Here is a 13,952-nt window from a genome sequence, read left to right as displayed (position 1 = left end):
ACACATGTCCTATGCTACACATGGAGAGAACACGCTTGACCATTGTTACTCTCCCGGGACGGATACAAGGCCCTTCCCTGCCCTTCGGCAAATCATATCATGCCTCCATCCTGCTCCTCCCCACCTATAAGCAGAAACTTAAACAGGACGCACCTGTGGTGAGGATTGTTCAACATTGGTCTGCCAATCTGAATCTATGTGTCAGGACTGTTTTGATCACGCGGACTGGGAAATGTTCCGGGTCACCTCTGGGAATTGTATCGACGTATACACTGACTTGGTGACTGGATTCATCAGGAAGTGCATAGAGGTTGTTGTTCCTAGCTACGACCTCCATAAGGCAATCAGAGGCAAAACGACAGAACAGGGACAAAGTGGAGCCGCAATTCAACGGCTCAGACATGAGACGCATGTGGCAGGGACTCCAGACAATCACAGATTATTTACATTTTTACATTTTAGTCATTTAGCAGACGCTCTTATCCAGAGCAACTTACAGTTAGCGAGTGCATACATAATTTATTTATTTTTCATACTGGCCCCCGGTGGGAATCGAACCCACAACCCTGGCGTTGCAAACACCATGCTCTACCAACTGAGCTACATCCCTGCCGGCCATTCCCTCCCCTACCCTGGACAATGCTGGGCCAATTGTGCGCCGCCCCATGGGTCTCCCGGTCGCGTCCGGCTACGATAGAGCCTGGATTCGAACCAGGATCTCTAGTGGCACAGCTAGCACTGCGATGCCACTCGGGAAAGCCAGGCACGCTGCGGACACCGATGCCTCACTCCCAGACAAGCTAAACACTTTATTTGCCCGCTTCGAGGAAAACAACACTGAGTCGCCGATTTGGGCCCCCGCAGCTCACGAGGACTGTGTGCTCCCGATCTCGATGTCCAACATAAGACATTCAAGCGTGTTAACCCTCGCAAGGCTGCCGGCCCAGACAACATCCCAAGCCTCAGAGCATGTGCAGACCAGCTGGCAGGATTGTTTATAGACATATTAAACCTCTCCTTATCCAAGTCTGTTGTCCCCACCTACTTCAAGGTGTCCACCATTGTTCCTGTACCCAAGAAAGTGAAGTTAACTGAACTAAATGACTATTGCTCCATAGCACTGACCTCTGTCATCATGAAGGGCTTTGAGAAGCTAGTTAAGGACCATATCACCTTACCCGACACCATAGACCCACTACAATTTGCATACCGCCCCAACAGATCCACGGACGACGCAATCGCCATTGCACTGTACACTGCCCTATCCCGCCTGGACAAGAGGAATACCTGTGTGAGGATGCTGTTAATCGACTACAGCTCAGCCTTCAACACAATAGTGCCCTCCAAGCTCATCACTAAGCTCAGGGCCCTGGGTCTGAACCCCTCCCTGTGCAACTGGGTCCTAGACTTCCTGACAGGCCGATCCCAAGTGTTAAAGGTAGGTAACAACAACTACGCCACGCTGATCCTCAACACGGGGGACCCACGGGGGCCCCAGAGGAGTGTGTGCTCCTCCACACCGACACCATGGTAAAGAAGGCGCAACAGCGCCTCTTCAACCTCAGGAGGCTGAAGAAATTTGTCTTGGCCCCTAAGACCCTCACAAACTTCTACAGTTGTACCATCGAGAGTATCATCACCTAGTACGGCAACTGCAATGCCCGCACCCGCAGGGCCCTCCAGAGGGTGGTGCGGTCAGCCCACGCATCACTGGGGGCACACTGCCTGCCCTCCAGGACATCTACAGAACCCGGTGTCACAGGAAGGCCAAGAAGATCATCAAGGACCTCAGCCACCCGAGCCATGGCCTGTTCAACCTGCTACCATCTAGCAGGCGGAGACAGTACAGGTGCATCAAAGCTGGGACAGAGAGACTGAAAAACAGCTTCTATCTCCATGCCATCAGACTGTTAAACAGTCATCACTAGCCGGCCTCCGCACGGTACCTTGCCCTGCACCTTAGACACTGTCACTAGCCAGCTACCACCCAGTACTCTACCCTGCACCATTGAGACTTCTGCCCTATGTACATGGAGTCATTGAACACTGGTCACTTTAATAATGTTTACATAACGTTTATTGTTCTGAAATAATTTATGTAGTTAGAAACAGATACGATTAGCATTCCTGCAACATTATTCTGTTGAAATGTAATTTGATCTCTGAGAAATTAAGCTTTTTGATTACTCACTTTATATGTACATACTGTATTCTGGAAATAGCTCATCCTATATAACTACTGCTGGACATACTATGTTCTGCCTACATTGTTGTCACCATATTAGTTAACGTCATAGTCAATATAGCTACTAGAACTAACCCGCTACAATCATGCAGTACAGTGTACAGTAGGCAAGCAGTTTAGCAGTTACCCCGGCAGGCCACAGTGGCAATAAATGAATAAAACCAAAAGCTTACCTTGAATCGGAAGAGTTCCAGTGTTGGATAACCATAGCCAGCTAGCTAACATAGCATCCCTCTCTGTTTGAGCCGGGTGTTTGAGTAGGTTAAACTAGCTAGCTGCATTCACTAGCTAAGTGAAAGTGAAAAAATACGAGAAATATAGCTAGCTCTCTCTCTCTCTATTGATTCTCCTTCATTTGTGAAGAAATTAATTTGTTCAAAACTGTTAAAATATTGTCTTTCGCTTTGAGTCAACTACTCACCACATTTTATGCACAGCAGTGCTAGCTAGCTGTAGCTTATGCTTGCATTACTAGATTAATTCTCAGATTCTTTGATTGGGTGAACAACATGTCAGTTCATGCTGCAAAGAGCTCTGATAGGTTGGTGGACGTCCTCCGGAAGTTGTCATAATTACTGTCTAAGTCTATGGAAGGGGGTGAGAACCATGAGCCTCCTAGATTTTGTATTGAAGTCAATGTACCCAGAGGAGGACGGAAACTAGCTGTCCTCCGACTACACCATGATGTTACCCTACAGAGTGCTGTTGAGGGTTTTGATCAATTATTTGGTGACGTGAATATATTTAGTATAGTTATCTAAAAAGGATAACTTTGCTTCACTATTTTTTTTCTGAAATTCACTGAGGATGGTCCTCCCCTTCCTCCTCTGAGGAGCCTCCACTGGTGTATTAGTATGTACTGTTAGACATTTACTGTACTGCTGGAGCTAGAAACACAAGCATTTCGCTGCACCTGCTTTAACATTTACATTTACATTTACATTTTAGTCATTTAGCAGACGTTCTTATCCAGAGCGACTTACAGTTAGTGAGTGCATACATTTTTCATACTGGCCCCCCATGTGCTAATATGGGTACGCAACAAACAAACTTTGATTTGATTAATCCTCCGTAAACGTAATTTGCCTGATGATACGCTAGTGGACAAGGAGAGTTTTATTTCATGCAAGCGCTTCTCTCCTCGATTACCTTTGACCTTTTTTAAAAGGTTGCGAGGAGAGGACAGAGGAATTAGCAAAACCAATTGAGAATCTCCCATTGTCACACCTGTGACATTCATTTGACAGCCCAAAGAAAGTCCACTGCGAAAATATATTTAAAAAAAGGTCTACTTGGCCTGTTTTTTGTGTGGTTACAATGTGTAGTAGTACAGTACTTTCTGGTACTGCTACCATCAAATGGTGCCAAGTCAAGTGGTGCTTGCTTTATGGAATCCCAAAGACACAAACAAGTAAAGCATACTATGTGTGTGTGGTTTCAGAGATAAAGGCAGTGGTGGACCTGATCCCCAAGCCAGGAGAACCCCTGCTCCTGCCGCGGGGAAACCCCATGTGTATTCGCTGTGCTGTGGTGGCCAACGGAGGAATACTCAACGGCTCTGGGATGGGGAAGGAAATCGATGATCATGACTACGTGTTTCGGTCAGTGTGTGTGTGTGTCTGTGTCTGTGTGTTTGTGCGTGCTGTGTCCGATTTTTCACTTTAAATGTATGCCAAACAAAAGCTACTGATTTCAAAGTCTAACAAACCATACAACTATGCACAATGACTACTTTGAACTATTTACACAGTAAATAAATAAAAAATTAACATTAACTGCAAAAACTGTGCAAAATCTCCCTCAGTTTTATTCTGTTACCAAACATTGTATCTGCACAGTTCTTCCTGTAAATGTGTTTTTGTAAAAATGTTCAGTGGAAATTGTTAAATGTAGTCCTTGTGCATAGAGTTGTATAGTTTGTTAAACTTTGAAATCAATGGTTTTTGTTTGTGTCTTCAGAAAGAATTCATATCCCTTGACTCTTTTCCCATTTCGTTGTGTTACAGCCTGAATTTAAAATTGATTAAAATTAGATTTGTTGTCACTGGCTTACATACAATACCCCATAATGTTTATAAATGTTTACAAATTAATTAAAAATGAAAAGCTGAAATGTCTTGAATCAATAAGGTGACTAATGGTATAATAATGGTGACTTTACAACAGTTACAGAGTTTAATGGCTGTGATAGGAGAAAACTGAGTATGGATCAACAACATTGTAGTTACTCCAGAAAAATATCCTAATTGACAGTGTAAAAAGAAGGAATCCTTTACAGAAAAAAAATATTCCAAAACATGCATCCTGTTTGCAACAAGCCACTAAAGTAAAAATGCAAAAGATGTTGCAGAGCAATTAACTTTTTATCCTGAATACAAAGTGTTATGCTTGGGGCAAATCCAATACAACACATTACTGAGTACCACTCTCCATATTTTCAAGCATAGTGGTGGCTGCATCATGTTATTGGTATGCTTGTAATCAATAAGGACTTGGGAGTTTTTCAGGATAAAAAAAAAGAGACAGAATGGAGCTAAGCACAGGCAAAATCCTAGAGGAAAACCTGATTCCGTCTGCTTTCCACCAGACACTCTGAGATGAATTCACCTTTCAGCAGGACAATAACCTAAAACACAAGGCAAATCTACACTGGAGTTGCTTACCAAGAAGACAGTGAACGTTCCTGAGTGGCTGAGTTACAGTTTTGACTAGTTTTGAGCCCTCTTCTACCTCTTCAGTTTCTTCCAGGGTGCCCCTAATGATTACTGTTTTTACTTTTGGTTCTGGTTCGAAGCCAACCTGTCTCAGAGGGAATGCACCTCCTTTGTAGCCGGAACAATCATCATATAGGGGAGGTGGTGGTGGTGCTGTTAGAAGGGCGGGATATTCTTTTTTATAGGGCTTCTACACGGTTCCCTCTGACCGGAGTAGTTGTAAAACAGTTACAGATTCCAGTGTGGCTTTTTTCTCTGCCTTTTTCTTCCCTTGTTTTGTCTTCTTGTCACGCCCTGATCTTGGAGATCCCTTTTATTCTCTAGTTGGTTAGGTCAGGGTGTGATTTGGGTGTCCATTCTAGGTTTTCTATTTCTTTGTTGGCCGGGTGTGGTTCCCAATTAGAGGCAGCTGTCGATCGTTGTCTCTGATTGGGGATCATACTTAGGCAGCCTTTTTCCCACCTTAGTTTGTGGGATCTTGTTTCTGGTTAGTAGCTGTGTAGCCTGTAGAACTTTATGTTCATTTGTGTTTTGGTATTTGATCTGTATTCAGTTAATAAATTAAAATGTTCGCCTACCACGCTGCACCTTGGTCCGAGCCGTCAATCAACGAGCGTGACAGAAGATCCCACCACAAACGGACCAAGCAGCGTGGCCAGGAGGAGCAGACATCGTAGACATGGGAGGATATCTTGGACGGAAAGGGATCCTGGACGTTGGAAGAGATCCGGGCAGGTATGGATCGCCTTCAATGGGAGCAGACGGAGGCAGCGAGGGAGGATCAAGGGCGACTCCGAAGGTCACGACCACGACGGAAGCCCGAGAGGCAGCCCCAAATATTTTTTTGGGGGGGTGGCATACGGGTTGGTTGGTGGAGCCAGGTTTCAGACCAGAGCCAACTCCCCGCACTCGCTTTAAGGAGCGTGGGACCGTTCAGGCACCCTGTTATGCGGTGATATGCACTGTGTCTCCAGTGCGCATTCACAGCCCGGTGCGCTTGGTGCCCGCGCCCGCACTTGCCGGCCTAAAGTGAGCGTCTAGCCAGGACGGGTTGTGCCTGCTCCTCGCACCAAACCAGTGGTGCGTGTCTCCAGCCCGGTACGGCCCGTGTCTGCTCCTCGCACCAGACCAGTGGTGCGTGTCCCCAGCCCGGTACGGCCCGTGCCTGCTCCTCGCACCAGACCTCCAGCGAGGGTCCTCTGCTCCACCCCGGTGCCAGAGTAGTCTGCTCCACCGGTGCCCAGTTCAGCACCAGTTAGCTGCTCCACTCCAGTGCTGGAGTAGTCCGCTCCACCTGTGTTTAGTCCAGCTCCGGTTATCTGCTCCCTACCAGAGCCGGGGCAGTCCGGCGTTAACCCTCAGACGTTAACCCCTCTCCAGGGTTGGGGCCTCCCACACCAGGGTCCAGACAGGGCTTGGTGCATCGCAGGAGGACTGCCGGGCCGGAACCAGACGTTAACCCCTCTCCAGGGTCGAGGGCTCCCACACCAGGGTCCAGACAGGGCTTGGTGCATCGTGGGAGGACTGAGAGGGGAAGCATTGCGCCAGGGTTTAGACCGGACCGGGTGTGCAACGGGGAGGCAGGAAGGGAGAAGAGGTTAAGGCCTACGTTGCGCCCAAAGCCGGAGCCGCCACCGAGGCTAGATGCCCACCCGGACCCTCCCCTAATGAGTCAGGTTTTTGCGGCTGGAGTCCGCACCTTTGGGGGGGACTGTCACGCCCTGACCTTGGAGATCCCTTTTATTCTCTAGTTGGTTAGGTCAGGGTGTGATTTGGGTGTCCATTCTAGGTTTTCTATTTCTTTGTTGGCCGGGTGTGGTTCCCAATCAGAGGCAGCTGTCGATCGTTGTCTCTGATTGGGGATCATACTTAGGCAGCCTTTTTTCCACCTTAGTTTGTGGGATCTTGTTTCTGGTTAGTAGCTGTGTAGCCTGCAGAACTTTACGTTTGTTTGTGTTTTGGTATTTGATCTGTATTCAGTTAATAAATTAAAATGTTTGCCTACCACGCTGCACCTTGGTCGGAGCCGTCAATCAACGAGCGTGACACTTCTCCACGATGTCATGGACGATGTTAAATTGATTCTTGTCAAAAGACCCATCTTTGGGGAACCAAAATTCCCTGTGACTAATTGTCCATTCATGCCATTTCTTAAACACCCATACAATATATTTTTGGAGTGCTGGGTATTGTTGGGCTAGGTACTCAACAGGAGTTACAGGCTTCATTGGTGTGGGTCCCGAGGGCATGTGAGAGGGAACTGTTGAATTGTCTGCCATGATTGCTAGTTTTTATCGGGGTCGTCCTACGTGTAATGTGGGCTAAAATGCAAATGTGTTTCCTATATCAGTGGGTGCCTAACACTATCTCCCTACTACTACCCCTATTCATAGTTTGGGGTAAGAAAACAGTGAGGTGGAAATACAGTGTATACACCAGTATAATGTTTTATGTCTCATCCCCATACAGACAGGATGATAAATTACTTTGAATTTAATACAGTCCAGGCGAACTGATAACTTAACGGTATTACAACCGTTCGCCAGCCAGGCTAGGGTAAAGGGTTCAACAAACACAGGAACTAGGGAGGTAATAGGTTTGGTCTGAATTATTATTCTAATTTCAGCATGTAAATTTTCATTTGGAAATGGTCCCAAAACAGTTTCGAAAGAGGTTCCACTCAATACGTACAAGGACAACCTATATCTGAAGTCGGTAGTTTCAATGACAGCTTTAGCGTATAGATCAAGGTTTAATGTGGCACAGCTAGCCTGTTACTAAAAGTCCCCTCCACAAATGAAAACGCCCTTTCTTCAAACAGGTGTCTAGATAACCCAGAATTTTCAGCCCACCATCCAGCCATTAATCAACCGTCATAGTAATACATAACACAACACATTCAATAATTATTACACGGGCGCAAACTTCTCATTTACCGTCCTATCACTCCGGAGTACACAATTACAGGCCTTTAATCATAACCATCGGCTTTATACTTGGAATTTGCCTTAGATCCTATCACTAAGTCAACATTTACATATTCACACCTAGGAATTTCTAACTATCATCTAGGTGGTCTGTGTCAGTTTCCAACAGGTTGATCTATTAAGAGTTTAGTAATAAATCAATATATACCACAATGTAGGTTTCGTCTCTTAAATGAACAGCATACTGTGAGTGAGTCGTCACTTACGTGTCAGAATGAGTCATCAACCACACAGTGCTTTGTTCAAATTACAGACTTTAGATATAACAGGTGTCTGCTTATCTTTAAGTAATTAGTTGCGCGGCATAGTGGGTCGACGCTCACTCCAACGGCGGGTGGTCACTTACTCCTGGCAAGCTCGCCAAAATGTTGAGGATTCTTTGCACAGTGCTGATATTGTCTTATTCTTAAACAAACTTTAAACTTTAGAAAATGACACAGACAACGGCTTCTGAGTATATGTAAAATATATTTAGTTATGCAATTGCAGGCAGAAGTTAATACAGAGTCAACAGGATGTGTATAGCTCTTCATAAGTTCTGCAAAATGTCTAAAACAATTCTCTGCTTTTCATACAAGCACGCCCCACCCTGGCAGATCAGGAGCCACCTTGTTTTCTTCTTGTGGCTATGTGTATCGGGTCATAGCGCACAAACAAGTAATAACGTTAGTTCCGTTACTACTCATATCTCCACACAGCTGCGCCCTTGGAAGATAGTAAAAGACAGGATGAACTGAAAAACTGTGGTCACTCTGAGGCTCTTTGCCTTGTGACCAGGTTACTCAGAAGCAATGAGAAATTGAAACAATACAGGTCTATCTGTTCCTCAAGTTTATCTCTATCCCATGTCCTTGACTACACGCCCAGACCAGACCAGCTGCAGGGAGCTAGAGGGAACCATCCTTACGAAAAGCACAGCATTGGTAGTTAAGAAATGTCTCTACTATTGTTAAGCATATTAATTGTTAACTATTAATATTAAACAAATCAGGTAAATATGTGATCTTTCTCTCACAGCATAATATATAATATATTCCCCATCAATGTTTTTTATAGAAATGCCATGGCGGCCCGCAGTGCATCTTAAAGTTAGCCCAAAAAACCTGCAACCAATATATTTTCACCCGTGACATCATTTTAAAGTAGTCCAATTTGGCTGGAAAACCATGGACATTGCAACCCTGTATGTCATACCAGACAAATTTCTGCCTGCTTGAATGGCAATAGCTCAGATACACATTAAAACATGAAAATAATCGATAGAACATCGCTCAGAAATGCACAAAAACAATATAAGATTCAAAATGGGTGAATCTCTATTTTAAGCCTGTGGTAAGTCATGTTCAAAGGGCTGAATAGACTATCAGCTACAGTGGCATATATTAATAAAAAATAAAAATAATAACATCTCTGTGTTTCATAATTTTCCTTCACTTCGCAAGAGGCTGAATGTATCTCACCGGAGAAAGCATCCGAGCGAGCGAAACAGCGCCCCCTCTATCTCTGTATGCGTAGCCCATCTATCTGATGCTGTCTGGTCAAAAAGAGTATGACACTGTTACTGTCTGTAGCATTAAATTCAAGAGAAGCCAGCGAGCATTTGGCCTCCTTTGATTTAAAAAAGTATAAAATAATAGCCAATCAGCATTGAGCTAAACTGAGTGAGCTCACTGACGCACCAAAAAAAAGTGTAAAAGGGAAGCCAGTTTGGATTTGGCTTCACTCCAATCATATCACATCGAGAGCAACACGCCATTGACAGAAACAACTTAAAATTGGCCCTTTCCTAAATGAGCCATGGATGGAGATAGTGATTTGGACTTGTGGTTTACTTAATTCTCCGTACTGGTCATTGATTATAACAGCGATTCTGATCCAACCATACATTCATACATTGTGCCCCTGGCCTGAGAGAATGGAAGTTCAATATGTAGCTAGATGTAGAAGGCTAATGTTAACTAGCTAACATTGCTCATGAAAGGAAGTTAGGCTAGCGAGCAAGCATTTTAGCCAGGTAGCCTAGGACAACAGAAACTAAAAGCATGTACTGCATGACAGTCATAGACCGTTCCGTCAACATGAATGAGAGGAGGATGGCATTTGCGTTTCGCTACAAGTAGTGTGAGTCAACATGTTGTTTCTACTTGCACAAATGCACCCACACACACACACACACACACACACAGACCGAAAGCAGAATCATGGACAGCCACATCATATTTAGTTTACATTGATTGTATTAAATTGTTTTTGGTATCTTTCAGTTGTCACTGTATTAGACTAAGCATAGGTGATTTGAGGATGATGAAATGTTGAAGTTGAAATGGTGCTGGAATAGTGGAGGCAGCTCCCGTTTTCTTTGCGATATCGCCGTGGTTCTAAAACAATAGTTGTTTAGTGGTCCGATAAATCAGTAAACATTAACTTGCTTGACCATGCTGTAGGTCACGTACAGTAACTGTCTGTTACATGCAATATGATTTGTGGACTTCACCGGACAGAAGTTGCTCTCCGGTTTTGTGATGAAACAAAGGTGTGGTTGAATTTATTCTGCCACTGTGTCTTTTCATTGTCTCAGCCTTAGGCCAATATATCACGGTCGCACGGCATATGAACTAACAGGTTTTAGAGCAAACAACGCACTTATCACAACACATACACTACCGTTCAAAAGTTTGGGGGCACTTAGAAATGTCCTTGTTAATGTTGTAAATGGCTATTGTAGCTGGAAACGGCTGATTTTTAATGGAATATCTACATAGGTGTAAAGAGGCCCATTATCAGCAACCATCAGTCCTGTGTTTGCTAATCCAAGTTTATCATTTTAAAAGGCTAAATGATCATTAGAAAACCCTTTTGCAATTATGTTAGCACAGCTGAAAACTGTTGTGCTGATTAAAGAAGCAATAAAACTGGCCTTCTTGAGACTAGTTGAGTATCTGGAGCATCAGCAATTGTGGGTTTGATTACAGGCTCAAAATGGCCAGAAACAAAGAACTTTCTTCTGAAACTCGTCAGTCTATTCTTGTTCTGAGAAATGAAGGCTATTCCATACGAGAACTTGCCAAGAAACTGAAGATCTCGTACAACGCTGTGTACTACTCCCTTCACAGAACAGCGCAAACTGGCTCTGACCAGAATAGAAAGAGGAGTGGGAGGCCCCGGTGCACAACTGAGCAATAGGACAAATACATTAGAGTGTCTAGTTTGAGAAACAGACGCCTCACAGGTCCTCAACTGGCAGCTTAATTAAATAGTACCTGCAAAAAACCAGTCTCAACGTCAGCAGTGAAAAGGTTACTCCGGGATGCTGACCTTCTGGGCAGAGTTGCAAAGAAAAAGCAGCTTGACCGTATGGTACGTAAGAAGTGCCCATCAAGCCAATCCAACTTGTGGGAGGTGCTTCAGGAAGCATGGGGTGAAATCTCTTCAGATTACCTCAACAAATTAACAACTATAATGCCAAAGGTCTGCAAGTCTGTAATTGCTGCAAATGGAGGATTCTTTGACGAAAGCAACGTTTGAAGGACACAAAAATCATTATTTCTAACCTTGTCAATGACTACATTTCCTATGCATTTTGCTATATTTCCTATTCAAACTAATTTCATGTATGTTTTCATGGAAAACAAGGAACTTTCTAAGTGACCCCAAACTTTTGAACGATAGTGTAGGTTGTAATATGGCTTTTTTTCGCTGGCTTGGCTTCCCCAGTAATTTTACCCACCTACCACTACTGGCTATGAGCTTATATGTAGATTGGTAGATGAAATCACATTGGAATGACACAGTCAGAAGCTGATATTGCCAATTAGCATTAGACCTGTAACAATAGAATATTACAATATAGCTGTTATGCGTGCAATCCAAAAGGGTTATTTGTGGAGGGATAGAGTTCTACCTATAACTTTTTTCATCCTAAGAACTGTTTTTCCTAGAAAGGGTTCTTTGATTATTATTTGGAAGGCAAAAACGATTATTTGGAAGGCAAGAAGGGTTCTACATAGAACCCTTCTGAATCTGAATGAGCTTTTTTATTGTATTTTTGTTTCTTTTAAATTGTGCCTGAGCATTAGTGTTTACCTCAGTGTTTAAACTTCAACAGTTGAGTAATCTAATCAGTTTAAAAAGATAGGTGTGAGAATATTTTAAACTGTACCTATATGGCAGGGTTTCCCAAACTCGGGACTCCAAGGTGTGCACGTTTTGGTTTTTGCCATAGCACTACACAGCTGATTCAAACAATCAACTAATCATCCAGCTTTGATCCTTTGAATCAGCTGTGTAGTGTTAAGGCAAAAACCAAAACGTGCACACCTTGGTTGATTGATTATATGATCGATATGAGGTCGAAAATAACACTCTGAAATTGTGAAAATGATAATCATGCCCTTTTTGTGTAAGAGCTGTTTGGAAAACAATGCCTAGAATTTCAGGGATAGAGTTTTTGGCCCACCAGATAGCGATCTGATTATAATAATAATAATAATAATAATAATAATAATAATAGATCAATGAACATTCATTGTTCATTTGCATATATCCTCCTAGTTCTGGTGCTGGTCCCGCCCAAAAGCAAGAGAGATTGTGCAGTATGGCTGGCTGTCTTCCATCCGAACAATCGCTTTGTCTGATTTGGCTTCGATAAATGTTTTGATAATCAAGTGTTAGAAGAGTTCAGCCCGAACCTCTACATATGCACAGCATACTTCGCATCGGACTGCATTACAAATCAGGATAGGTACACACGTGGATTTCCCAGCAGCTCCATCAAGGTTGTGTCGCATGGATCTTGAAACCGGCAGCAGCAGCAGCAACCATAACGATGTTTCGTCTGGAACCTATTTTTGGTTCTGGATCAGGACTGTGTGAGATAGACTTCCATGAGTTTAACCTGTGGTAAAATCTCCCTCAGTTTTATTCTGTTACTAAACTTTGTTACTAAACTTTGTGGTCCTCTGTAGCTCAATTGGTAGAGCATGGCGCTTGTAACGCCAGGGTAGTGGGTTCGATCCCCGGGACCACCCATAAGTAAAAATTTATGCACACATGACTGTAAGTCGCTTTGGATAAAAGCGTCTGCTAAATGGCATATTATTATAAACTTTGTATCTGCACAGTTCTTCCTGAAAATTTATTTTTGAAAAATGTTCAGTGGAAATTGTTAAAAGTAGTCGTTGTGCATAGAGTTGTATAGTTTGTTAGACTTTGAAATCAAAGGTTTTTGTTTGGTATACCTTTTTAAAGTGAAAAAGCTGAGTCTCAGCGTTATTCCATTACCATGGAATTGCCCCAGTCCCTTTGCCCTTTCCATGAAAAGCTCCCTTACTCTTGGCCAGCACTGTACTGGAGGTGTTTGTCCCAGTAAGGTTTTAGTCCAAGCAGGGTGAATTATTATAACAGGATAGTCCATATAAAATTTATTATCCACACCACACAGTCCTCCAGTATGATCTCTGCAACACTATGTGGCTACCTCTTTGGCATTATAAATGGCTCCTCCAGTGTGTTGCAGTGTTTTTCAACATCAAATATTTGTTGTACAATATTGTCTTAAGGGTGTGGTTACATGGAATTGGATTTATTCAGCAACCCACACAGAGAAAGATACCTCATTTCTATATGTACTGTACTCTGACACTATGTATTAAGAATAAATAAACCGCAACCACACAGTACTGTTCCTTTCTGGTTCACCTGGTCGGACTTTGTAGGGGTTATTAAAGGATGTATGCTTAAGTATGTGGTCCTGTTCAAAGGGATGAATAGACTAAATCAGCTTTGAGCGTATACGTACTCTGAACAAAAATATAAACACAACATGTAAAGTGTTGGTCCCATGTTTCATGAGTTGAAATAAAGATCCCAGTAATTTTCCATACTCACAAATAGCCTATGCCTTTCAAATCTTGTGCACAAATTTGTTTACATCCCTGATAGTGAGTATTTCTCCTTTGCCAAGATAATCCATCCACTTGACAGGTGAGGCATATCAATAAGCTGATT

At 43.3% G+C, this 13,952-nt stretch overlaps 1 protein-coding gene across 1 annotated transcript in view; it reads left to right on the top strand.

Annotated features, from left to right (window-relative positions):
• Positions 1 to 13,952, top strand: part of LOC121547865 (alpha-N-acetylgalactosaminide alpha-2,6-sialyltransferase 1-like) — a 48,783-nt gene that overhangs the window by 8,464 nt on the left and 26,367 nt on the right. The window contains exon 4 of the mRNA XM_041859293.2: positions 3,687 to 3,846. Within this exon, the coding sequence (XP_041715227.2) occupies positions 3,687 to 3,846 (160 nt within the window). The remainder of the gene's footprint in view (positions 1 to 3,686; positions 3,847 to 13,952) is intronic.

Source organism: Coregonus clupeaformis, chromosome 31 (assembly GCF_020615455.1).
Source record: "Coregonus clupeaformis isolate EN_2021a chromosome 31, ASM2061545v1, whole genome shotgun sequence".
Classification (NCBI taxonomy): Eukaryota; Metazoa; Chordata; class Actinopteri; order Salmoniformes; family Salmonidae; genus Coregonus; species Coregonus clupeaformis.
This window is presented reverse-complemented; position numbering and strand designations above follow the sequence as displayed.